At 42.0% G+C, this 26,228-nt stretch overlaps 1 protein-coding gene across 5 annotated transcripts in view; it reads left to right on the forward strand.

Annotated features, from left to right (window-relative positions):
* MORC3 (MORC family CW-type zinc finger 3) overlaps positions 1 to 26,228 on the forward strand; it is a 56,502-nt gene that overhangs the window by 5,846 nt on the left and 24,428 nt on the right. For 2 of the 5 annotated variants that reach the window (XM_054675124.2, XM_054675126.2), the window contains exons 2-9: positions 7,637 to 7,709; positions 10,856 to 10,988; positions 11,706 to 11,919; positions 12,748 to 12,896; positions 15,408 to 15,555; positions 18,583 to 18,711; positions 18,917 to 19,036; positions 23,342 to 23,439. In XM_054675124.2, the coding sequence (XP_054531099.1) occupies positions 7,637 to 7,709; positions 10,856 to 10,988; positions 11,706 to 11,919; positions 12,748 to 12,896; positions 15,408 to 15,555; positions 18,583 to 18,711; positions 18,917 to 19,036; positions 23,342 to 23,439 (1,064 nt within the window). Of the gene's footprint in view, positions 1 to 524; positions 544 to 1,481; positions 1,501 to 7,636; positions 7,710 to 10,855; positions 10,989 to 11,705; positions 11,920 to 12,747; positions 12,897 to 15,407; positions 15,556 to 18,582; positions 18,712 to 18,916; positions 19,037 to 23,341; positions 23,440 to 26,228 lie in introns of those variants that run through there. The other 3 variants (XM_054675127.2, XM_054675128.2, XM_054675129.2) reach the window with 3 other exon arrangements.

Here is a 26,228-nt window from a genome sequence, read left to right on the forward strand (position 1 = left end):
TTGAGGTCAGGAGTTCGAGACCAGCCTGGCCAACATGGTGAAACCCAGTCTCTACTAAAAATACAAAAATTATTTGGGCATGGTGGTGGGTGCCTGTAATCCCAGCTACTTGGGAGGCTGAGGCGGGAGAATTGCTTGAATCCGGGAGGTGGAGGTTGCAGTGAGCTGAGATCGCGCCATTGCACTCTAGCCTGGGCAACAAGAGTGAAACTTATTCTCAAACAAAAAAAAAATAGAATAAATTATTGTTAATTTGGCCAGGCTCGGTGGCTCATGCCTGTAATCCCAGCACTTTGGGAGGCTAAGGCGGGCAGATCACTTGAGATCAGGAGTTTGAGACCAGCCTGGCCAACATGGTGAAACCCCATCTTTACCAAAAATCAAAAAAAATTAGCCGGGCATGGTGACACACAACCGTGGTCCCAGCTACTCCAGAGGCTGAGGCAGGAGAATCGCTTGAACCTGAAGGTGAAGGTTGCAGTGAGCCACACCACCGCACTCCAGCCTGGACAACAGAGCAAGACTCCATCTCTATATAAATAAGTAATAAAATGTTTATTTCTTACTGTGCCTTATTTATAAGTTGAACTTTATCATACGTATGTATACTGCAGTTTTAGGAATCCACTGAGGGTCTTGAGATGCATTCTCTGAGAATAAAGGGAGACTGCTGTACTCATATCAGTGGAATTATACAATATTTGACTTGTGACTGCCTTATTTCATTAATGTCTTCACGGTTCATCCATGTTGTAGTGTGCGTTAGGATTTCCTTGTTTGCTTAAGGTGAATATTTTATTGTATGTCAGAAGACAACATTATAAATTTAAAGATTTTTTTTTTTTTGAGACCGAGTCTCGCTCTGTCGCCTAGGCTGGAGTGCATTGGTGCGATCTTGGCTCACTGCAACCTCTGCTTCCCGGGTTTAAGCGATTCTTGTGCCTCAGCCTCCCTAGTAGCTGGGTTTACAGGCACCTGCCACCACGCCCGGCTAATTTTTGTATTTTTAGTAGAGACGGGTTTTGCCATGTTGCCCAGGCTGGTCTTGAACTCTTGACCTCAGGTGATCTGCCCACCTCAGCCTCCCAAAGTGCGGGGGTTACAGCAGGCGTGAGCCAGTGCGCCTGGCCTCAAATTTAAATTTAAAGATCTTAATTGGCTTTATTTCTTTTTTTTTTTTTTTTTTTGAGACAGACACTCCCAGGCTGGAGTGTAGTGGTGAGATCTCTCAGCTCACTGCAACCTCTTCCTCCCATGTTCAAGCAATTCTCCCGCCACAGCCTCCTGAGTAGCTGGGATTACAGGCACTCACCACCACACCTGGCTAATTTTTTTGGCTTTTGGTAGAGACGGGGTTTTGCCATGTTGGCCAGGCTCGTCTCCTAACCTCAAGTGTTCTGCCCGCCTCAGCCTCCCAAAGTGCTGGGATTACAGGAGTGAACCACCGTGCTCGGCCTTTATTTCCTATTCTGGAATTGGGCAACACTTCCATAAAATACAGTAAGTGTTCTAGTGAACTGAACAGAGGAGGCTGGCTTTGTAGACAGAAAAAGGCCGAAAGAAAGCAGAAACAAAGAACAAAAAGCAGATACGTCATTTCAAAGTTAAAAACAATAGATAAATAACTGACTGACATCAGGTTACTTTTTGTTGTAAAACAACAAAATGGAGGGAACTTACTATCTATCATACCAGTTGATGACTGAAACTGACGTGTTCGGTAAATTGGCTGTTATCTCCCTTGATTTCTCTGAAGGTCAGATAACAACTTAGTTTCAGTTTGGTGACTGAAATTTTAGCATGGGTGACTCCATTTTGATTTTTAGTCTGTTTTTGGAGGCCTAGAGCAGGAGCTTAGTCCAAAACAGTGGCTTTTTTTTTTTTTTTTTTTTTTCCTGAGACAGAGTCTTGTTCTGTTGCCCAGTCTGGAGTGCAGTGGCATGATCTTGGCTCACTGCAACCTCTGCCTCCTGGGTTCAAGTGATTGCCATGCCTCAGCCACCCAAGTAGCTGGGATTACAGGTGTGTGCCACCAGGTCTAGCTAATTTTTGTATTTTTAGTAGAGACGGGGTTTCACCATGTTGGCCAGGCTGGTCTCAAACACCTGACGTCAAATGATCCACCTGCCTCGGCCTCCCAAAGTCCTGGGATTATAGGTGTGAGCCACCATGCCCAGCTGTCCTATATTTTTTATTTCACATTTACATACATTTGATATGATCAAAAATGTATATTTGTTCTTTGTCCTGGTTCTTGGCGCTGGAGTTCCTGAAATCTTTCGTATTTCCTGATAACTATGAGTGGAACATCTTTTGTTATTTATAATAATAAGCTCCCCCCCGCCTTTTTTTTTTTTTTTTTTTTAACCACACCTTAGTTTATGCTCCCTCTGTCGCCCAGGCTGGAGTGCAGTGGCGCCATCGCAGTCTCCACCTACTGGGTTCAAGTGATTCTCCCGCTTCAGCCTCCCCAGTAGCTGGGACACAGGCGCGCACCACCACGCCTGGATATTTTTTGTATTTTTAGTAGAGACAAAGTTTTGCCATGTTGGCCAGGCTGGTCTTGAACTCCTAACCTCAGTTGACCTACTCACCTCGGCCTCCCAAAGTAGTGGGATTACAGGCATGAGCCACCGCGCCTGGCCAATTTTTTGTATTTTTAATAGAGACAGGGTTTCACCATGTCAACGAGGCTGGTCTTGTACACCTGACCTCTGGTGATCCACTTGCCTCAGCCTCCCAAAGTGCTGGGATTACAGGTGTGAGCCACTGGGCCCAGTCTGTAATATCCTTTACATTGTATCTTTTAGCTTCCCTGGGCCACATTGGAAGAAGAATTGTCTTGGGCCACACACACATAAAATATACTAACAGTAGCTGATGAGGTAAAAAAAAAAAAAAAAAAGAAAAAAAAATCGTAACGATAGCTGATGAACTACAACAACAACAAAAAAATCACGAAAGAAACTTCATAACGTTTTAAGAAAGTTTACAGGCCGGGCAGGGTGGCTCATGCCTGTAATCCCAGCACTTTGGGAGGCCGAGGTGGGCGGATCGCCTGAGGTCGGCAGTTCGAGACCAGCCTGGCCAGCATGGTGAAATCATGTCTCTACCAAAAATACAAAAAAATTAGCTGGGCGTGGTGGCAGTTGCCTGTAATCTCAGCTACTTGGGAAGCTGTGGCAGGAGAATCGCTTGAACCTGGGAGGCAGAGGTTGCAGTGAACCGAGATCATGCCATTGCACTCCAGCCTGGGCAACAGAGCGAGACTCCATCTCAAAAAAAAAAAAAAAAGAAAAGAAAAGAAAGTTTACAAATTTGTGTTGGGCTGCATTCAAAGCTGTCCTGGGCCACATGCATCCCATGGGGGCTGAGGGTTGGACAGGCTTGCTTTACAATGAATCAGTGTTTTTTTGGGTTTTGTGAGCATTATAGCACATTATCAAACATGAGGGGAATCATGTGAATGCCCAATTTATGGTTGGTCTGTCAGAAGTACAGGAGGCTCTAAGGGTTTATAGTAGTTGACTAATAATTTTCTCCTTGTTTGGTAGTATAAACCAAAAAAATTCTAAGGCTCTTCCAACCATCTTAATGGACTTCCTTCTCAGCCAGGGCACTCTTAACATTTAATCTGAAAGACTAGTTCAGGCCATGACAGGAAGTTGGGGTCAGATCTGCTTCATTATACCGCTCTGGCGTAACATCACATAACAAGGAAAGAAATAAAAATAATTCTAAATAGATTTCCTTGTCATATCTTGAAATTGCCTTGCAAAGTTTGTCTCTTGTGGAAAAAAATGTACATTGTGTAGAGAATCCTCTTTTCTCTTTTTTCTTTTCTTTTTTTGTTTTTTTTTTTTTTTTTTTGTTTTTGAGACGGAGTTTCGCTCTTGTTGCCCAGACTGGAGTGCAATGACCCGATCTCAGTTCACTTTAACCTCCGCCTCCTGGGTTCAAGCAACTCTCCTGCCTCAACCTCCCAAGTAGGTGAGATTACAGGCATGAGCCACCAGGCCCAGCTAATTTTGCATTTTTAGTAAAAATGGGGTTTCATCATGTTGGTCAGGCTGGTCTCAAACTGCTGACCTTGGGTGATCCATCAGCCTTGGCCTCCCAAAGCGCTGGGATTACAGGTGTGAGCCACCAGACTTGTCCTGAGCCACCGCACCTGGCCATTCCCTTTTTTTTTTCTTTCTAGATCCAGGAGATAATCAATTAAGAGTCAGGCACCCTTTTCAGTCTCATAAGAAAACATTTTACAGCCTCTTCTGTCTTATGCCTGCTAGCTAAGAGCTTCCTCTGCGTAGTAAAACTTTGGTCTCCACAATCCTTGTCTTAACCCAAACATTTCCTGTCTGTTGATCCCAGGTCCTTAGACAAACTCAACCAATCTTAACCAGAAAATGTATAAATTTACCTATAGCCTGGAAGTCCCCACTTTGACTTGTCTCGCCTTTCTGAAACAAACCAATGTACATCTTAAATGTATTTCATTGATATCTCATACCACCCTAAAATATATAAAACCAGGCTGCACCCCGACCACCTCAGGCACATGTTCTCAGGACCACCTGAGGGCTGTGTCATGGGCCATGGTCACTCATATTTGGCTCAGAATAAACGTCTTCAAATATTTTACAAACTTTGACTCTTTTTAGTCGACAGTAGCCAGAGGTTTTACACCCCAAGGCCATGTCCCATGGTTAAGATGTAGAGAGGGGGAGCAGTGTATCATTCTTTTATCAGTGATAGAATGATATTTGTACAGGGGAGAAGGTGGGACAGGAAGGTTTTCCTGATGGCTCACTTTTGAGAAAAGACTTCTTGTGCAAGATGAAGAGCTGGAAATTTAGTTTCATTAAGAACTGTTTGTGATGTGTGCTTTAGAAAGTCTGAGTTACCTATACTCCATATTTCATGGATGTATGCTGTATTATATGATGTCTGCCAGAGAGAGTCTAAATTGCATATATACCAGTTTGAACAGTCTTCTTCAGGATACTGTTTCTCACTTGTGTGCTTCAACTTCATGGTAAATGAAGGTTTTGGAATTGTCCAGAAGCAAGTGTGGACAGAGGAGAAGTAGACCTTTCTGACACCTTGTGGCAGCACGTGAGCACTACAGATGTGGTTGGCTTGATCTACAGTCTAATCATATTTTTAGGGCTCTTCACACTGCAAAGTGCTTTCCACCTTTTTTTCCCCTTATTAGGAGAGAATCTGTTCAGAATGAACAAAAAAATTGCATGAAAATTCTCTGCATACTGAAATTTTTAAGGCTCTGCCTTTTAAAACTACTTGTGTGTTTTTGGCCAGGCACGGTGGCTCATGCCTGTAATCCCAGCACTTTGGGAGGCTGAGGTGGGCAGATCACGAGGTCAGGAGATTGAGACCATCCTGCCTAACACGGTGAAACCCCGTCTCTACTAAAAATACAAAAAATTAGCCGGGCATGGTGGTGGGCACCTGTAGTCCCAGCTACTCGGGAGGCTGAGGCAGGAGAATGGTGTAAGTAAACCCGGCAGGCGGAGCTTGCAGTGAGCTGAGATGGCGCCACTGCACTCCAGCCTGGGCAGCAGAGCGAGACTCCATCTCAAAAAAACAAAAAACAAACCAACAAAAAAACTACTTGTGTGTTTTTATACATTTGGTACGTACCACTACTCAGGAACTTAGAGAGTTCCCAATAGCATGAGGTTGACTGGCATATTCTTCCATAATGAATTGTGAGTAAAATCAGGCATAAAAGCCTTGGGAATTAAGATGCAATGCAAATTTGTTGCATTGCATTCAAACGAAAAACCTTAGACAAGTTAAAGTTTTATTGAGCAAAGAATGATTCAAGAATTGGGCACATTGGGCATAGTGGCCCACTCCTGCAATCCCAGCACTTTGGGAGGCCGATGTGGGAGGATCACTTGAGGCTGGGAGTTGGAGACCAGCCTGGGCAACATAGTGAGACTCCTGTCTCTACAAAAAAGTATAAGATTAGCCAGGCATAGTGGTCCATGCCTGTGGTCCCAGCTACTCGGGAGGCTGAGGGAGGAGAATCACTTGAACTCAGGAGTTCAAGGCTGCAGTGAGCTATGATTGCACTACTGCACTGCAGCCTGGGCAGCAGAGAGAGACTATCTCTGAAAAAAATAAGAGGCTGGGTGTGGTGGCTTACACCTGTAATCCCAGCACTTTGGGAGGCTGAAGTGGGTGAATCACTTGAGGCCAGGAGTTTGAGACCAGCCTGGTCAACATGGCGAAACCCCTTATCTACTAAAAATACAAAAAATTAGCCATGTGTGGTGGTGCGCACCTGTAATCCCAGCTACTCGGGAGTCTGAGACAGGAGAATCGCTTGAACCCAGGAGGCGGAGGTTGCAGTCAGCCGAAATTGTGCCACTGCATTACAGCCTAGGTGACAGAGCGTGATTCTGTCTCAGAAAAAAAATAGGACAGGCTTCAGAACCGGAACAGGTTCTGAGCACTCTGGCCTGCAACATGATCAGGCAATATTTATGGACAAAACAAAAGTGAGGTACAGAAATAGTTTAATTGGTTGCAGCTTGGCATTTTGCCTTATTTAAATCAGCTGGTGACCTGTGATTGACTGAAGATGGGATTCTGTAATTGACTGAGACTCAGCTGTTTGTTACTGGAGTACAAATTGCCCTAAGGTAGAAGAATTTGTACAGTTAGTTTTCATACTATTAGGTTGTAGTTCCTTATGTACTGACTCGAGTATGGAGGCATCCTCAGGCCAAGTTTAGTTTAGTTTAACAATTGGAACTCTTTTTTTTTTTGAGATGGAGTCTCGCTCTGTCGCCCAGGCTGGAGTGCAGTGGCACGATCTCGGCTCACTGCAAGCTCCATCTCCTGGGTTCACGCCATTCTCCTGCCTCAGCCTCCCAAGTAGCTGCGACTACAGGCGCCCACCACCACGCCCAGCTACTTTTTTTGTATTTTTAGTAGAGACGGGTTTCACCATGTTAGCCAGGATGGTCTCGATCTCCTGACCTCGTGATCTGCCCACCTCGGCCTCCCAAAGTGGTGGGATTACAGGCATGAGCCACCGCGCCCGGCCAACAATTGGAACTCTTATTTGAATTCTTTGAAGAGTTTGTAGATGTATACTACTCCACTGCTACAAGTTCAGCTATAATGAACTTGGAGTAAATAATGAAGTCACAGTGCCAGAAAAACTTAGTGACCAAGCACAGTTAAGTTTATTAGGCCTGATACACGTAGGAGAAAGTGCCTCCTTGACAAAGTCTTAGTTGTGTCTCAGAATAGAGAAATTAGGAAATGGTGTTTATAGGATTTTAGGGCCTTGGCTGGATCATTTTAAGGTAGGTCTTGGCAAGGTATGTCCCTATTTGGGATTGGACAGTTATGACATTGTAGAGATAAAGAGGGCAAGGGTTTTGAACCAAGTCTTGGTGAGTAAGCTGTTTAGTTGGTTCCCAGTGTTATCTTCCAAGAATCGTATATTCTAGATTGTATCTTCCAGATGTATCCTGGAGCAAGCAGCCAAGTCACTTTTGTTTGGTCTCAATGTTGTTTAACACAGGGATAAAAATACTGGTTTTTATTTTCAAAAGTAAGACCTGAATTAATTTACATGAACATTTGTTTGTTTCAGCTTTGCCCGAAGTTTTTACATACAAATTCTACTAGTCACACCTGGCCATTCAGTGCAGTTGCTGAATTAATAGGTATGTAGTTTGACATTTCATATACCATTTGTTGCTTACAATTGTAGTGTTTTTTTTTGTTTGTTTGTTTGTTTTTTTTTATTAAACAGAGTCTCTCTCTGTCGCCCAGGCTGGAGTGCAGTGGCGCAGTCTTGGCTCACTGCAAGCTCTGCCTCCTGGGTTCACGCTATTCTCCTGCCTCAGCCTCCTGAGTAGCTGGGACTACAGGCACCTGCCACCACGACAAGCTAATTTTTTTGTATTTTTTTTTAGTAGAGACGGGGTTTCACCGTGTTAGCCAGGATGGTCTCGATCTCCTGACCTTGTGATCCGCCCGCCTCAGCCTCCCAAAGTGCTGGGATTACAGGTGTGAGCCACCGCACCCGGCCTACAAAAATATTTTAAAAATCAGCTGGGTATGGTGGTGCAGGCCTGTGGTCCCAGCTACTCAGGAGGCTGAGGTGGGAGGATCACGTGAGACCGGGAAGTCGAGGCTGCAATGAGCCGTGATTGTGCCATTGCATTCCAGCCTGGGCAGGCGACAAAGCAAGAAAAAAAACAAATACCTTGAATGATAACATTAATGATAAAAATTGCATAGCATAACAGCTATTCACATGGATGTCAGATTAGTCACTGTTCAGCTTTCTCTTTAATACTACCCAAGTATTTCATAGTGTTTAGGATTTACTTTGCTAAGTTCCTGAAGTGTTTATATTGAAAATATTTTTATTTTTATTAGTAAACAGTGAGAATTATGGGGAGTTTGTTTGTTTATTTTGAGATGAGGTCTCACCATGTTGTCCAGGCTGGTCTCAAACTCCTGGGCTCAGGCGATCCTCCCACCTCAGCCTCAGGAGTATCTGGGATTACAAGTGTGCACCACAGTGACTGGCAGAATTATGTTTATTAGTAGTACAAAAGTATGTGTAACATACAGCATGGATTCATTTTTCTGATATCAATAGGAGGATTGGTATTGTGTTAGATATGTAATAAGTTCTTGCTTCTTTCAATAAATGGGAAGTTTAAGGTTTAGGATTGTATTTTAACAGCATTTCAATGAACGTGAGAAAGCGGCAAGGTTGCGTTCTGATTTGCATTTATGGGTCATGATTTTTTTCTTGGGAAAAATTCATGCATAGGCTGGGCACAGTTGTTCACACCTGTAATCCCAACACTTTGGGAGGCTGAGGCAGGAGGATCACATGAGCCCAGGAGTTGGGGCCCACCCTGAGAAACATAGTGGGACCCCATCTCTACAAAAAATACAAAAATTCGCCAGGGTGGTGGTGCACACCTGTAGTCCTAGTTACTCGGGAGTCTGAGGTGGGAGGATCACTTGAGCCAGGGAAGTCAAGGCTGCAGCAGAGTGAGTCTTCCTCCAGCCTGGGCTACAGTGAGACCCTGTCTCCAGAAAAAAGGAAAAGAAAAAGAAAAGAAAAATTCATGCACACAAACATAAGCCTAATTGAAAAATTTAGGCATATGTTTAAGAAACAGATAATAAAGGGAAATTGTATTCTTAGGAATTCTTAGATATATTTTAGAATCTTTATCAAGGAAGGGTTCTATCATAGATGGAAGATAAAAGAAAAAGAAGGAATTTTTTTTTTTTTTCTTTTTGAGGCAGAGTCTCGCTCTGTCACCCAGGCTGGAGTGCAGTGGCACAGTCTCGGCTCACTGCAACCTCCTCTACCTCCTGGGTTCAAGCACTTGTCCCTCAGCCTCCCGAGTAGCTGGGACTACAGGCACATGCCACCGCTCCTGGCTAATTTTTGTATTTTTAGTAGAGACAGGGTTTCACCATATTGGTCAGACTTGTCTCGAACTCCTGACCTCAGGTGATCCACCCACCTCTGCCTCCCAAAGTGCTGGGATTACAGGCATGAGCCACTGCGCCCAGCCCTATTTTTCATTTTTAAACGTATTTCTTCATACACCTATTCTGAGAGAAATGAGTATGCTAAAGAAGGATGTTAAATGGAGAAGTATACAGAAATAAAAATGTAAAAGCCACCAGAAACTTGGTTTAACTTGGTTAAACTGAAAAGGGTCACAGTTTAAAGAAATAGTAGAAAGTAAATCTTCCATCCTTGTATATAACTTAGCAGAAAATGTTGCTACCTTTCCATTTATTTATTGATTATTGTGTACCTTCCATTGACACTCAGATCTCTTTCCTCTACAACAGCCAGGTTAGTCTCTCTCTTTTTTTCTTTTTTTTCCTTTTTTGAGACGGAGTCTCGCTCTTGTTGCCCAGGCTTGAGTGCAATGGCGCTATCTCAGCTCATTGCAGCCTCCGCCTCCTGGGTTCAAGCAGTTCTCCTGCCTCAGCCTCCTGAGTAGCTGGGATTATAGGCGCCTGCCACCATGCCTGGCTAATTTTTTTTTTTTTTTTTTTTAATACAGATGGGATTTCACCCTGTCGGCCAGGCTGGTCTCAAACTCCTGACCTCAGGTGATCCGCCCACCTCAGCCTCCCAGAGTGCTGGGATTACAGGCGTAAGTCACCATGGTCAGCTTTTTTGTTTTTGTTTTTGTTTTTGTTTTGGAGACAGAGTCTTGCTGTGTTGCCCAGGCTAGAGTGCAGTGGCACGATCTCCACTCACTGCAACCTCTGCCTCCCAGGCTCGAGCGATTCTCCTGTCTTAGCCTCTGGATTAGCTGGGACTATAGGCATGTGCCACCATGCCTGGCGGATTTTTGTATTTTTTAGTAGAGATGGGGTTTCACCATGTTGGCCAGGCTGATTTCAAACTCCTGACCTCAGGTGATCTGCCCGCCTCAGCCTCCCAAAGTGCTGGGATTACAGGCGTGAACCACCACACGCAGACTTAGTCCATCTTTTAATCATCTCTGCAGTGTAGTGATTTTTCTTCCTTTGTACTTCTTTGGTGTGCTGGGTACCAGTCTTTGCTGTCTCTTTAACATGGAGGGTGTTAATTCTATAATAGTCAATTAATATATACCAGGATGCAGTTTATTTTCATGTTTTTAAATCTTATTTTCATGTTTAAAATCTTTAAATTTTAAAGCTGCTAAAAATTGCAGCTTTTAAAGTTGTCTTAAAACATAGTCTTCTATTGCTTCTTATAGGATTGTTCTGAACTAATTGCTCTTTTTAAAGTGTAAAATCAGAATTTCTTCAAACTTGTGTTTCCCAGATAATGCTTATGATCCTGATGTGAACGCTAAACAAATATGGATTGACAAAACAGTGATAAATGACCATATATGCTTGACATTCACCGACAATGGGAATGGTATGACTTCTGATAAATTACATAAAATGCTAAGGTAGGTAAAAATGTGCCGCACTTCTTAAAATTGTTGCTTTTAACTAAAGGGTTTTCCATGCCATACTTACTATTCTTGGTTTTTGTTTTTTGAAATGAAATGCTGTATGTACAGTGTGAGCTGTTCTCTAAGCATGATTTTCTACTACTGGTAGATGATGAGTCAGTCCTCACCACTCTCATCACCTACCCCACCCTCCTTCCAACTCCCTAAAAGTCCACCATTCCTTTAGAGTTGTAGTATATTTATATCAATTACTGATAACTTTAGTTTAAATTAGGTTTAACCATTGTTTGTAATAAAACCTACCACTTTGTTGGGAGTAACTTTTAGAGGAAGAGATTCATGGGGTGAAATCTCACAGTCCCGGAAGCATGGGTTATACTCAGCTATTTAGTCAGGGTGTGCCAGCGATGAGTTTGCATGTTAGTACTTGCGATCCTTTTTCTCCCCTGTGATGTAGATTTAGTTTCCTTATTTCAGAGCTGGGAAAACACGTCAAGATAGATTAAAAGTAACCTGCCCGATACATAAAAAATCAACAACAACAAAAAAGTAATCTGCCTAAGATTATACAGCTAGGAAGGGTGAGGCCAGTATTTGAACCCAGGCTTTTTACTTGGTATTACAATTAATGAATTAAAAAAAAAGATTATAGGTATTTATTTATTTTTGATTATAGGTATTTATTTTTAAAAATCTTTATTTTCTTCTTAGCTTTGGCTTCAGTGACAAAGTCACCATGAATGGTCATGTCCCAGTTGGATTATATGGGAATGGCTTCAAGTCGGGTTCTATGCGTCTGGGTAAAGACGCAATCGTTTTTACCAAAAATGGAGAAAGCATGAGCGTGGGCCTTTTGTCTCAGACCTACTTGGAAGTCATAAAAGCGGAGCATGTTGTTGTTCCAATAGTGGCATTCAACAAGCACCATATCCTTTTGGTTGTGAAATAAAAGCTGTGGAGAAACTGAAGAAATAATTCGGAAACATTCTATGTTTTTGCCTTCTTCCAAATTATTCCTGTTGAATAACACCTATTCCATTTCTTACCTCTGTCCTCTGCATTTACCCTACACCTGAGGCTAAGGGTTTGTCCCTGTCTCTTCTCTGTTGGAATCCTGCTATGGAAATACTCAGCATTTTATGTTAAACTTCCCATAGCTCTTCTGTTTACTTCAGGGTTATTGTAGACTAGTAAGACTTTATGTTTGGCTTGAAAATTTGACTAGTGACTGCAAAAGGCAGGATAACTTTAGGAAAATGCCTTTTGTATGAACACATTGGAATATTAGAAAGTATTAAGTTAGTTAGGAATAATAACCTGCTTATTTTTTATTCTTCTTCTTGTTCATTTGAAATCAAACTGCCACGTTAAGACTTAGAAAATAGGCTGAGCTTGGTGGCTGATGCCTGAAATTCCACCACTTTGGGAGGCCAAGACAGAAGGATTGCTTGAGCCCGGAATTTTGAGACCAGCCCAAGCAACGTAGGGAGACCCTATCTCTACAAAAAAATTTTAAAAATTAGCCGGTCGTGGTGGTGGGTGCCTGTGGTCGGTCCCAGCTAGGCTGCAGTTAGCCCTGATCATGTTACTGCACTCTAGCCTGAGCAATAGTGAGACCCTATCTCACACAAAAAAAAAAACCTTAGAAAATTATTTATAAATAGTTTTTCTGTTATTTAAGTTTATAGAGTTGGTTTTCATATTGTAATTATGAAAACTATGCTGTCAATCTGAGTCTTTAACTTATGATATACGACAGATGATTAATTTAGCAGAATCAAAAGCCAGCCTTGCTGCAATTCTGGAACATTCTCTGTTTTCCACGGAACAGAAGTTACTGGCAGAACTTGATGCTATTATAGGCAAGAAGGGGACGAGGATCATCATTTGGAATCTTAGAAGGTAAATGTGGACGTAGATGTTGACCGTTTGGGAAGTAAAGTGCATGTGCAGGGTGGTGGTGTTATATTCATCTCTCGTTACACATGGTAGAAATACATGGAAAGGTACTCATTTTTTGGTGTAGTTACTGATTTGTCTTTGCCCAGGATATGTTATAGAGGCCATTTCAGCTTCAATTTGAGATATTCATCTTGTTAAAAAAAATTTTCCTTTTTTTTTTTTTTTTTTGAGACAAAGTCTCACTCTTGTTCCCCAGGCTGGAGTGCGATGGCGCAATCTCAGCTGACTACAACCTCCGCCTCCTAGGTTTAAGCGATTCTCCTGCTTCAGTCCCCCGAGTAGCTGGGATTACAGGCACCTGCCACCACGCCCGGCTAATTTTTGTATTTTAGTTGAGACAGGGTTTCACCATGTTGGCCAGGCTGGTCTAGAACTCCTGACCTCAGGTGATCCACCCGCCTTGGCCTCCCAAAGTGCTGGGATTACAGGCGTGAGCCACTACACCCGGCCAAAAAAAAACAATTTTTCTATCCCTGCCATTCAGTCTCCATTAGCACTCTATTCTCTCTCATTTATTCCACCCCCCTTCTCAAAAAAAAAAAAAAAAAGAAAAAGAAAAAAAGCAATGAGAAGACAAATTTAGGAGGATAAATCTTTCTTCATTGTGTCCATTACTTAAAACTAAAAGTGATGTAGCACCTGATGAGAAAAGCAATATAGGTGAGATTTTTGTGTTGCTAAAATTTATAATCCTTTATCTTTGTGAGGATAAAATCCTTTGCAAATTTTAAAATTTAAGACTAATGTCTGATACTGAAAGATCTAAGACATACTGAAAGATCTAAGACATACTGAATCACAGGAATAAAGCACAGGTAGTGATGAGCCTAAAGAACTGAAAAAACTTGTGCTATTCTGATACCTGAATTCGTTTTTCTTGCTTTCACTTCCCTACCCCTCCTTCTCCTGGAGGATTTTTTCAATTATACTTTCTGAGGTAATTGTAGATTCATGTGTAGTTGTAAGAAGTAATACAGAGATGTTAGGTACACTTCATTCAGTTTCCCCTGGTGGTAACATCTAACAAAACTATAGTACAGCCAGGCGCACTGGCTCACACCTGTAATCCCAGCACTTTGGGAGGCTGAGGTGGGTGGATCATGAGGTCAGGAGATCGAGACCATCCTGGCTAACATGGCGAAACCCTGTCTCTACTAAAAATACAAAAAATTAGCTGGGTGCGGTGGCGGGCGCCTGTAGTCCCGGCTACTAAGGAGGCTGAGGCAGGAGAATGGCGTGAACCAGGGAGGCGGAGCTTGCAGTGAGCCGAGATAGCACCACTGCACTCCAGCCTGGGCGAAAGAGCGAGACTCTGTCTCGAAAAATTAAAAAAAAAAACTATAGTACAGTAGTACTATTGATATTGACAGGATTTTGACGTTGATACAGTCAAGATGCAGGACACTTTAGTCATCACAGGAATCCCTCATGTTGCCCTTTTGTAGCCATACCCACTTCCCTCATAACCCCACTCCCTCCTTAATCCCTGGCAACCTCTAATCTGTTCTCTATTTCTATAATTTTGCCATTTTAAGAATATTACATAAACAACATGGAAACCTTTTGGATTTGACTTTTTTCACTTAGCATAACTCCTGGCGTTTTCCAGGTTCTTGTATGTATAGTTTGCACCTTTTCCTTTTTCTTTTTTTTTTCTTTCTTTTCTTCTCTTTCTTTCTTTTTTTTTTTTTTTTTTTTTTTTTTTTTGAGATAGAGTTTTGCTCTTTCCCCCAGGGTGGAGTGAAGTAGCGCCATCTCGGCTCACTGCAACCTCTGCCCACCGGGTTCAAGCGATTCTGCTGCCTCATCCTCCCGTGTAGCTGGGATTATAGGCACCTGCCACCATGCCCGGCTGATTTTTGTGTTTTTAGTAGAGACAGGGTTTTGCCATATTGACCAGGCTGGTCTTGAACTTCTGACCTCAGGTGATCCACACGCCTCAGCCTCCCAAAGTGGTAGGATTACAGGCGTGAGCCACCGCACCCAGCCAGTTTGCACTTTTTTCTTGCTGAGTAGTATTTCATTGTATGTATGGAACCCAGTGTGTTTACCTATTCAAGACATCTAGGTTTGTAGTTTTGGGATATTACAAATAAAGCTGTAAACATTTGTGTACACGGTTTTGTGGGAATATAGTCTTCATTTTTCTGAAACAAATATCTAGAAGTGTAATTGCTGTATCATATAGTACTTGCGTTTTGTTTTCTAAGAAATGCCAGACTGTTTTCCTGAGTGTTTTCCTACCAGCAGTGTATGAGTGTTACAGTTTCTCCACATCATCCAGGATCCATTTTCTTTCTTTTTCTCTTGCCTTTGCACCCCCAACCCCCCACTGACGTGCACCATGTGTAGGTTTATTAATTTGCTTACCTTTTTAATGACTTACAGTGTTTGCTTGCTTATCTTGCTGTGAAGTTAAATTTTGGTTCTTTCTAAAAATTATTTTTACAGCTACAAAAATGCAACAGAGTTCGATTTTGAAAAGGATAAATATGATATCAGAATTCCCGAGGATTTAGATGAGATAACAGGGAAGAAGGGGTACAAGAAGCAGGAAAGGATGGACCAGATTGCCCCTGAGAGTGACTATTCCCTGAGGGTATGTATTCAGCTCTCTTTGTGGAAGTGAGAAAATCATTGAATGTTGGTAGTATTAGGAGAGGTCATGTTACCTGCTTGTGATAGAAAGGCTGCCAGTGCTCTCTAAATGAAAGTATCTCAGACGTGATTTTCCCTGGCCCACTCAGCCTGGGCAACAGAGTGAGGCTGTATCACACACACACACAAATTTAGTTAAACTTTTCATTAGCACACTGGTTGATTTATTTGTTTGGAAACCCTTTTTAAATTATGAAGTCATCAGGCCTAACAATGCTTGTAGTTTTTACTATATGCTGACATTATTATCTTATTAGAATCAATATATTATATTAGTCAGTATATGGTGGCCAGACTAATTCAAAAAACAACAAATTCAAAGTCTTATTAAATTTTAATGTATTTGCCCGTGCACGGTGGTTCACACCTGTAATCCCAGCACTTTGGGAGGCCAAGGTGGGTGGATCACAAGGTCAGGAGTTCCAGACCAGCCTGGCCAAGATGGTCTTGACTCCGTCTCTACTAAAAATACAAAAATTGGGCATGGTGGCAGGCACCTGTAATCCCAGCTACTCGGGAGGCTGAGGCAGGAGAGTCGCTTGAACCTGGAGGTGGGGCAGTGGGGGGCACGGAGGTTGCAGTGAGCGGAGATTGTACCACTGCACTCCAGCCTAGGTGACAGAGTGAGACGCCATCACACACACACAAAAATTTAACGTATTCTAGAATACATACCTTAATTGTCCTCCTAAAGCAATAAATTATAGACTATAGTTAGATAAGGTACATTAATATAATTTTGTGATAAATGCCTCTAGGATTTTCCCTTTAGAAATGAGGTTTTTGTTTTTTGTTTTTCTTTTTGGAGATTAGGTCTTTTTGGGTGTCACTGTCTCACCCAGGCTGGAGTGCAGTGGTGAGATCTCAGCTCACTGCAGCGTCTGCCTCCTGGCCCCAAGCAATCCTTCCACCTCAGCCTCCTGAGTAGCTGGGACTGCAGGCGTGTGCCACCACACCTGGCTATTTTTTTGTATTTTTGGTAGAGACAACGTTTCACCATGTTGTCCAGGCTGATCTCAAACTCTTGGTCTCAAGTGATCCACCTGCCTCAGCCTCCCAAAGTGCTGGGATTACAGGTGTGAGCCTCCGCACCTGGTCAAAATGAGTATCTGTTTAAGATTAAAGAAATGGGCTAGGCACAGTGGCTCACACATGTAATCCCAGCACTTTGTGAGGCAGAGACGGGTGGATCACCTGAGGTCAGGAGTTGGAGACCAGCTTGGCCAACATGGTGAAACCCTGTCTCTACTAAAAATAGAAAAATTAGCCGGGCACGGTTGCAGGAGCCTGTGATCCCAGCGGCTTGGGAGGCCGAGGCAGGAGAATCCCTTGAACCCGGGAGGCGGAGGTTGTGGTGAGCCAAGACCGCACCATTACACTCCAGCCTGGGCAACAAGAGCGAAACTCCGTCTCAAAAAATAAAAATTAAAAAAAAGATTGGAGAAATTAATATCTTGATATAATAATGTTGATAAATTAATATCAAGGTTTTTTGTTTGTTTGTTTGAGACGGAGTTTTGTTCTTGTTGCCCAGGCTGGAGTGCAATGGCATGATCTTGGCTCACCACAGCCTCCACCTCCTGGGTTCAAGGGATTCTTCTGTCACAGCCTCCCAACTAGCTGGGATTACAGGCATGCGCCACCATGCCTGGCTAATTTTGCATTTTTAGTAGAGACAAGGTTTCACCATGTTGGCCAGACTGGTCTCGAACTCCCGACCTCAGGTGATCTGCCTGCCTCGGCCTCACAAAGTGTTGGGATTACAGGTGTGAACCACCGTGCCCGGCCAATATCAAGTTTTTTAGTTGTTTTGATAAGACATGTGGTCCTAACTTTTTGCTTTCTTTTTTTTTTTTTTTTGAGACAGAGTCTCACTCTGTTGCCCAGGCTGGAGTGCAGTGGCGTGATCTCGGCTCACCGCAACCTCCGGCTCCTGGGTTCAAGCGATTCTTCTGGCACAGCCTCCTGAGTAGCCAGGACTACAAGCATGCACCACCCTGCCTGGCTAATTTTTGTATTTTTAGTAGAGACAGGGTTTCACTATGTTAGCCAGGCTTCTCTTGAACTCCTGACCTCGTGATCCGCCCGCCTCGGCCTCCCAAAGTGCTGGGATTACAGGAATGAGCCACCTTGCCTAGCCACTTTTTGCTTTATTTCTTGTGTTGATATTATTCTTTAATCCCAAGCTGTGGATGTATTTGTCATTTACAGATTTTTCATGTAATTTTTGCTAAGGTCTTAGCAATTACATTATTAGTAATAGTAATAGTAAATAGTAGCATTACTATTTACTAAAATAGTGAATAGCAGATATTTACTGTTCCTTGATGTATCCTAATGTGTTCCTAGTGTTGAAAAAGTCTTGATATTCAAGTATGAAACAGGTTCAGAGGCAGCCAGAGAAGATGGTATGGTTTTAGTACACTACAAAATACAGTGTTTTTTAAATGACGCAAAGCACCACTTCTTTTGAAATCAAGAGTCAGGAAAAGTAGGAGAAATGTTTTAAGTTTTAGTTTTGTGTTGAGTCTTTTTTTTTTGAGGTGGGGGGGTCTCCCTCTGTCCCCCACACTGGAGTGCAGTGGTGTGATCTCTGCTCACTGCAGCCTCCGCCTCCATACTTGACAGAAAAATCAGAAAATGTACCTTTTTGTACATATATACATTTTTAAAAATTAAAATGTGATGATACCATACGTGCTGTTTTGTAATCTTTTTCACTTAGTAATAAATATATCAGCGTCTATATAGATCAGTTGATTGTATTCTGCAAGTCATTTTTACTGGCTGCGGTATATTGAGCTTATTTTTAATGAAAAATAACCAAATCAGAATAACATACAGCTTTATAGCCTATTTTATTGAAGAGTTAATTGATCTTTTATCAAGTTAATAGGAGAGCTTCTGTGTGTCTAAGTAATGGTGAGCAAACCTGTAGATACTAACTTCTTGTTATGTTATTTTCCAGGCTTATTGCAGTATATTATATCTAAAGCCAAGAATGCAGATCATCCTACGTGGACAGAAAGTGAAGACACAGCTGGTTTCGAAGAGTCTTGCCTACATCGAACGTGATGTTTATCGACCAAAATTTTTAGTATCCTTTTTCTGATTCCTTATAGAGATATGTTAGTCAGGTGTATTCTCTTTTGCCCCTTTTCCCCTTATATGCTGATAGGGATTCTAGTCTGCTCTAGCTTTGCCCTCCTTTGTGTGCTTTTGGACTTACCAAATAATGAAATAGAAAGGATGATTTGAACTGAGTGAGGTGTTGTGTTCAAAATTTACCTTAATATTTTAAGTCTAAAACAGTGAGAATTACCTTTGGATTCAACTGCAGAAATAAAGATCATTATGGGATAATGATGTATCACAGAAATAGACTCATCAAAGCTTATGAAAAAGTTGGATGTCAGTTAAGGGTAAGCTTTATTTTTTATTTGAAAAGAAAATGTCTATTTTCCACAAAAGTTAGGATAATATATGCTCTTGAGTCAAATGTTAAATAATTTTATTGTACCTTTTGCCTATAGCTTTTTAATGTAAATTTGTAAAAAATAACACTGTGGTATTTGAACTTTTATTAACTCCCCTCCCCTGCCCTGCCCTGCCCTGCCCTCTCCTTTCCTTTCCCTTCCTTTTTTTTGAGACAGAGTCTGACTCTTGCCCAGGCTTCAGTGCAGTGGCACAATCTTGGCTAAACTCACTGCCATATTCACCTTCTGGGTTCAAGTGATTCTGCTGCCTCAGCCTCCCAAGTAGCTGGGACTACAGGCGCATGCCACCACGCCTGGTTTTTTTTGTTTTTTGTTTTTATTTTGAGACAGAGCCTTGCTCTGTCGCCCAGGCTGGAGTGCAGTGGCCATATCTCGGCTCACTGCAGCCTCCGCCTTCTGGGTTCAAGCAATTCTCCTGCCTCAGCCTTCCAAGTAGCTGGGACTACAGGCACGTGCCGCCACGCCCGGCTAATTTTTGTATTTTTAGTAGAGATGAGGTTTCAGTGTGTCAGCCAGCATGGTCTTGATCTCCTGACCTGGTGATCCGCCTGCCTCAGCCTCCCAAAGTTCTGGGATTACAAGCGTGTGCCATTGCACTCGGCCAATTGTTTTGTATTTTTAGTAGAGATGAGGTTTCACCATGTTGTCCAGGCTTGTCCCAAACTCCTGACCTCAGGTGATCCACCCGCCTCGGTCTCCCAAAGTGCTGGGATTACAGGTGTGAGCCACCGCGCCCGGCTTTATTTTTATTTTTTGAGAGACTCTACCTGGCTGGAGTGCAGTGGCGCAATTTTGGCTCACTGCAACCCCTGACTCCCAGGTTCAAGAGATCCTTGCACCTTAGCCTCCTGAGTAGCTGTGACTACAGGTGCATGCCAGCACCTTAATTTCTTTTATTTATTTGTTTGTTTATTTTTTGAGATGGAGTCTCACTCTGTCACCCAGGCTGGAGTGCAGTGGTGTGATCTCAGCTCACTGCAACCTCCACCTCCCTGGTTCAAGCGATTCTCGGGCCTTAGCCTCCCAAGTAGCTGGGACTACTGGCGTGTGCCGCTATGCCAGGCCAAATTTTGTATTTTTAGTAGAGACGGCCTTACCATGTCGACAAGGCTGGCCTCAAACTCCTGAACTCAAGTGATCCACCCACGTCGGCTTCTCAGCGTGCTCAGATTACAGGCCTGAGGCAATGCGCTTGGCCTAGTATATTAATTTTGTATTTGATCCTGAACAGCCCTGAGGTGGGGACAGAATATTTCTTTTATCCCTATTTTATGCATAAGGAAGTTGGGGATCAGACACAGTGGCTCATTCCTGTAATCCTAGTGCTTCGTGTGGCTGAGGTAGGAGGATTGCTTGAGGCCAGTGCTTCAAGACCAGCTTGGGCAACATACCAAGTCTCTACCTCAGCTGAGTACGGTGCCTCACACCTGTAATCCCAGCATATTTGAGAGGTCTAGGCCGGGGGATTGCTTGAGCCCAGGAGTTCAAGACCAGCCTGGGCAATGGGGCAAAACCCTGTCAGTACAAAAAAATACAAAAATTAGCTGGGCCTGGTGGTGCATGCCTGTGGTCCCAGCTACCAGGAGGCTGAGGTAGGAGGATTGCTTGAGCCCAAGAAGTTGAGGCTGTAGTGAGCCAAAATTGTGCCTCTGCTTTTCAGTCTAGGCAACAGGGTGAGGTCCTATCTCAAACAAACAAACAAAAAAAAAATCGTCTCTACAGAACAACAAAAACAAATTAGCCAGATGTGGTTGTACGTCCTTGTAGTCTTAGTTATTTGGGAGGCTGAGGTGGGAGAGTGCTTGAGCCCTGGAGTTTGAGGCTGCACTGAGCTATGATTTTTGCCCCTGTACTCCAGCCTGGGCAACAGAGTGAGACCCTGTGTCTTAAAAAAAAAAAAACAAATTGGGGCTAATAACAAATAGATGAAGCAAGTTGCTTAAGACATAACAGCGTGGATCTCAGACACAAACACATCATTTGACTGCATTTGGATATGGATCCATTGCATATTTTTAAGATTTTGGTGATAATTCTTTGTCTTACTTTATTCTGAGTATTTTGTAGAATGATGTGAGATCTACACAGTATACCAATGCGGATTCACCTTGAATACCACTTAACAGGGGTTCTGACTCTGCTTCACCTACTTTACATGGCATGAGCCCAAATATAGCATATTTGCAGAAGTAAATGAACTTTATGTCTACCACAGAATGTAAATTTTTTTCTTTTTATCACCTATGAATCTGACTTAACCAAGATATATAGCCCATTTTCCCAACCGAGTTAAATTTGCACTGTACATATTTCCTAGTTAAGCTCGATCTTGTAAAGATAGGCTGTTACAGCTAAATTACAATGTTTGTCTTTACCAGATGATGGACTGGGCCTAGTATTTGCATTCTGTGGATTCGGTAAACATTAAATAAGTATCAGATACCCATTGTGATTTGCTATGCTGGGTGCTCAGCATAAAAAGTTGGTAAAATACAGAGCATGCCCTCCAAGCTCAGTTTTGTGAGGGGACTGTGGAACATCCTTGGAAGCATCAGAAAAGGCATCTTAGAGAAAGTGTCGATTGAGATGAGTCTCAGTTGATTTCACTGTGCTGCAAAGTCTGGAACGGCTTTCCAGGCAGAGACAACATGTGCAAAGGCAGAGAAAGAGGCTTCTGAGAGTATGACATCATAAAGGGAGTAATTTGATGTGGCTGGACCATATTTTAAGTGGAGAACAGAGGAATGAGAGAGACAGGATAAGGCTGGAAGGAAGATGGATAAGAACCACAAATTGAAGGATATTGTTATTCCTGTAGTTTAAAAATAGTCTGTAATGGTGAACCTGATGGTTTTTAATAGAGCAGAATTAGGATTAGTTGTATGGTTTGGTCTATAGTTGGGTTTATAAAAATTTTCATTTTATGAGTTACACATTTTACTTTTTTCTTCATAGGCTAAGAAGTATAGCTACAATCATGAACAAAATATATGAGTTAGTCACACGTAGATAATCAGAAGATGACTTATATACTTTGAGTTCAACATTTTAGCTAGCAGATTTAAAAAATAACTAATTTAACCAACCTAGATTTTTACTTCATTTTAGCTAGCAGATTTTAAAAATAACTAATTTAACCAACCTAGATTTTTACTTCATTGTTAGCAACTGGATACCTAACTTTGGGTAAATGACTTTAACTTTCATCTCACAAACATATGGAATATTGCCTTTCAGAGCCTTTGCTAGTCACTACAAGATCAGGATGAATTATTTGTGGTTTCTGTTCTCTAAGAAATTGTATCCTAGTAGAGGTAGTCCTCTTTTCTTTTTTTTTTGTCTTTTTGAAAGATGGAGTTTCACTCTTGTTACCCAGGCTGGAGTGCAATGGCAGGATCTCGGCTCACTGCAACCTCCGCCTCCCAGGTTGAAGCAATTCTCCCGCCTCAGCCTCCTGAGTAGCTGGGATTACAGGTGCATGCCACCACACCCGGCTAATTTTTTGTATTTTTAGTAGAGATGGGATTTCACCATGTTGGCCAGGCTTTTCTTGAACTCCTGACCTCAGGTGATCTGCCCACCTCGGCTTCCCAAAGTGTTGGGATTACAGGCATGAGCCATCGCCCCTGGCAGGTAGTCCTTCTCTTGTATAACATTGGGGATGTTAATACTTGTCTAAATGGATACTTGTCAACAATCAAAGGGTTTTTGAGGAAGGCTCTAGTGTATTTAGAAATTAACTCCCAGGAAAATAAATCACCTACCAGTGTTTTTTTCAGTCTAAATTTGATGAGAATTGGCCGGACACGGTGGCTCATGCCTGTAATGCCAGCACTTTGGGAGGCCGAGGCTGGTGGATTGCTTGAGGTCAGGAGTTGGAGACTAGCCATGGTGAAACCCCGTCTCTGCTAAAAATAGAAAAATTAGCTGGGTTTGGTGGTGCGCGCCTGTACTTCCAGCTACTCGGGAGGCTGAGGCAACGAGAGTCACTTGAGCTTGGGAGGTCTCTTGGTTCTTGCAGTGAGCCAAGATCATGCCACTGCACTCCAGCCTGGGTGACCAAATGAGACTCTGTCTCAAAAAATAAAAACAAATAAAAATAAAAATAAATGTGATGAGAATCATACAAGATAAAATATAGAAAAATATACAAACTATAATTCTTTAAGGGTAATTATTTTGAGCATCATGTCTTATGCTTAAAATGCTGATTTCATTTTATTTTTTCAGGCAAACAACATGGGTGTTGGAGTGGTTGGAATTATAGAGTGTAATTTCCTTAAGCCAACTCATAATAAACAAGATTTCGACTATACTAATGAGTACAGGTATGTTACCTATTTAAATTATTGACTGAGGTTCCTAGGAAATGGATTACCAAGAAAGCAGGAACTACTCTATTTTCTGTGAATCTCAGAAATACCTTATTAGTAAAGAAAGGTTTGAATATACTACTTGTGATGGTGTAGGTTACAATTCCTAGAATGGAAGATGGTTATATTAGTTTTCTATGTAAGTCCCTTACCTACCCATTTTCTTAAAGTTCGATAATGTAATTATAATTTTGTAATTAAAATAAAAATCCACAAGGTGGCAAAACATTTAGCTTAAGAGAAGTTATGCAAGTATTTTGAAAATAAACTTTAAAAAGAAGTCAATAATTTAAATAGGTAAATAGAGGGCCTGGCCAATGCTGGCCTATAGACGTGGTCTCTGGTTGACATAGGGTGTGTGGATAGGTTGGAGCTGGTCTGTAGAGGGAGCCTTATGTTGTTGGAGCTAGCAGAAGACTGCTGGTGGGCAAAGCATGGCCTGATGGGCATAGCCGAGGCTCCTCTGGGAGGTCACTGGGCCCTAGCAAAATAGTAACAGAGTACCAGAACTTGGGCTGGATTTGGAGCCTAGAGATAATAAATTGGTAACTGACTGAATCAAAAAAGTCAGCCAGGTGCGGTGGCTCTTTCCTGTAATCTTAGCACTAAGGGGGCCCAAAGGTGGACAAATTGCTTGAGCTCAGAAGGTTGAGACCAGCGTGGGCAACATGGCAAAATCCTGTCTCTACCAAAAATACAAAAAATTAGCAAGGTGTGGTGGCATGTGTCTGTGGTCCCAGCTACTAAGGGCTGAGGCGGGAGGATCATTTGAGCCTGGGAAGGTGGAGTGTGCAGTGAGCCAAGATGGCGCCACTGTACTCCAACCTGATGACAGAGTGAGATCCCGTGGAAAAAAAAAGACCACGTACAGTGGCTTACACCTGTAATCCCAGCACTTTAGTAGGCCAATGCAGGAGGATCGCTTGAGCCGAGGAGTTTGAGACCAGCCTGGGCAACACAGTGGGAGCTTATCTCTACAGAAAATAAAAAAATGAGGTGGGAGGATCACTTGAGCTCAGGAGATTGAGGCTGCAATGAGCCGTGATTGTGTCACTGCATTCCTGCGCTGGTGACAGAAGACACCGTGCCTCAAAAAAAAAAAAAAAATTTCGGTTCTTTGGTAGGACTAATAAAGTCTATAAGCATTTGTCAAGACTGATTAAGGAAAAGGAGTAGAAAATACAAATCATCAATATTAGAAATGAAAAAGAAGAAATTACTACAGAGCCTCCAGACATGAAACATTAAGCAGATAGCACAAATAAATTTTCTCCATTTTAGATGACCTGGACACATTCCTTTGAAATTGAATCACTTTTTAGAAAACTTCCCACATACTAAATTCAGACATTTAAGGAAAAAGTGGCATCAGTCTTTTTATTTAAAAAAACTATTTAAAACAATACATAATAGTTCATTTGTATGGAATACATGTGATATTTTGATACAAGCATACAACATGTAATGATCAAGTCAGGGTTATTGGGATATTCATCACCTCAAGCAGTTGCCTTATTTTGTGTTAGGAACATTCCAATTTTACTCTTCTAGTTACTTTGAAATAAATATATAAGATGTTATTGTGAACTACGGTTGTCCTCTTTTTTTTTTTTTTTTTTTTTTTGAGACTGAGTCTCACTCTGTCACCAGGCTAGAGTGCAGTGGCCCCCAGGTCTTAGCTTATTGCAACCTCTGCCTCTCGGATTCAAGTGATTCTCCTGCCTCAGCCTCCCGAGTAGCTGGGACTACAGGCATGCACCACCATGCCCAGCTAATTTTCTGTATTTTTGGTAGAGATGGGGTTTACTATTTTGATCAGGATGGTCTTGATCTCTTGACCTTGTGATCCACCCGCCTTGGCCTCCCAAAATGGTGGGATTATGGGTGTGAGCCACCACGCCTGGCCCAGTTGTCCTATTGTGGTACCAAATACTGTATCTTATTCCTTCTAATTAACTGTATTTTTATACTCATTAGCCAGCCCCTCTTTATTTCCCTCTCCCCACTACCTGTCCCATGTCCTGAGGTCAGTATTTTTTAGCGCTCAGATATGAATGAGAACATGAGATATTTGTCTTTCTATACCTGACTTACTTCACTTAATGTAATGTCCTCCAGGTGTATCCATTTACATCCATGTCATTACAAATGACAGCATTTTTGTGGTTGGATAATATTCCATTGTGTGTATGTACCATAGTTTTTTTATTCATTTATTCGTTAATGGATGCTGACAAGGATGTGGAGAAAGGGGAACTCTCGTACACTATTAGTGGGAAAGTAAGTTAGTATAGTTGCTATGGAGAATAGGATGGAGTTTCCTCAAGTAAACTAATAATAGAATTACCATATGATTGAACAATCACATGGCTGGATAAATATCTAAAAGAAAGAAAATCAGTATATTTGAAGAGATACCTGCACTCTCATGTTTATTGCAGCACTGTTCACAGTAGTCAAAGGTTTTATGAAGCCACATAACCTTGTTAGTAAGCTCAAGAGTACAGGAAAGGAAATTTATGTCAGTCTCTTATCATAGAATTAAAAGTCTTAATTAAAATATTGTTAAATACCATCCAGTACATGCTAAAAGAATAATAACATTAAAACCAAGTGGGTTGTGTTCTAAGACAATATGGGTGGTTTTAATGTAAGAAATGAGTATAGTTCATCATATTGATGTTTAATAAGAGAAAGCCCTTATGGTCATATACATAGATAGAGAAAAAGCACTTGCGATTATT

Source organism: Pan troglodytes, chromosome 22 (genome assembly GCF_028858775.2).
Source record: "Pan troglodytes isolate AG18354 chromosome 22, NHGRI_mPanTro3-v2.0_pri, whole genome shotgun sequence".
NCBI classification, from domain to species: domain Eukaryota; kingdom Metazoa; phylum Chordata; class Mammalia; order Primates; family Hominidae; genus Pan; species Pan troglodytes.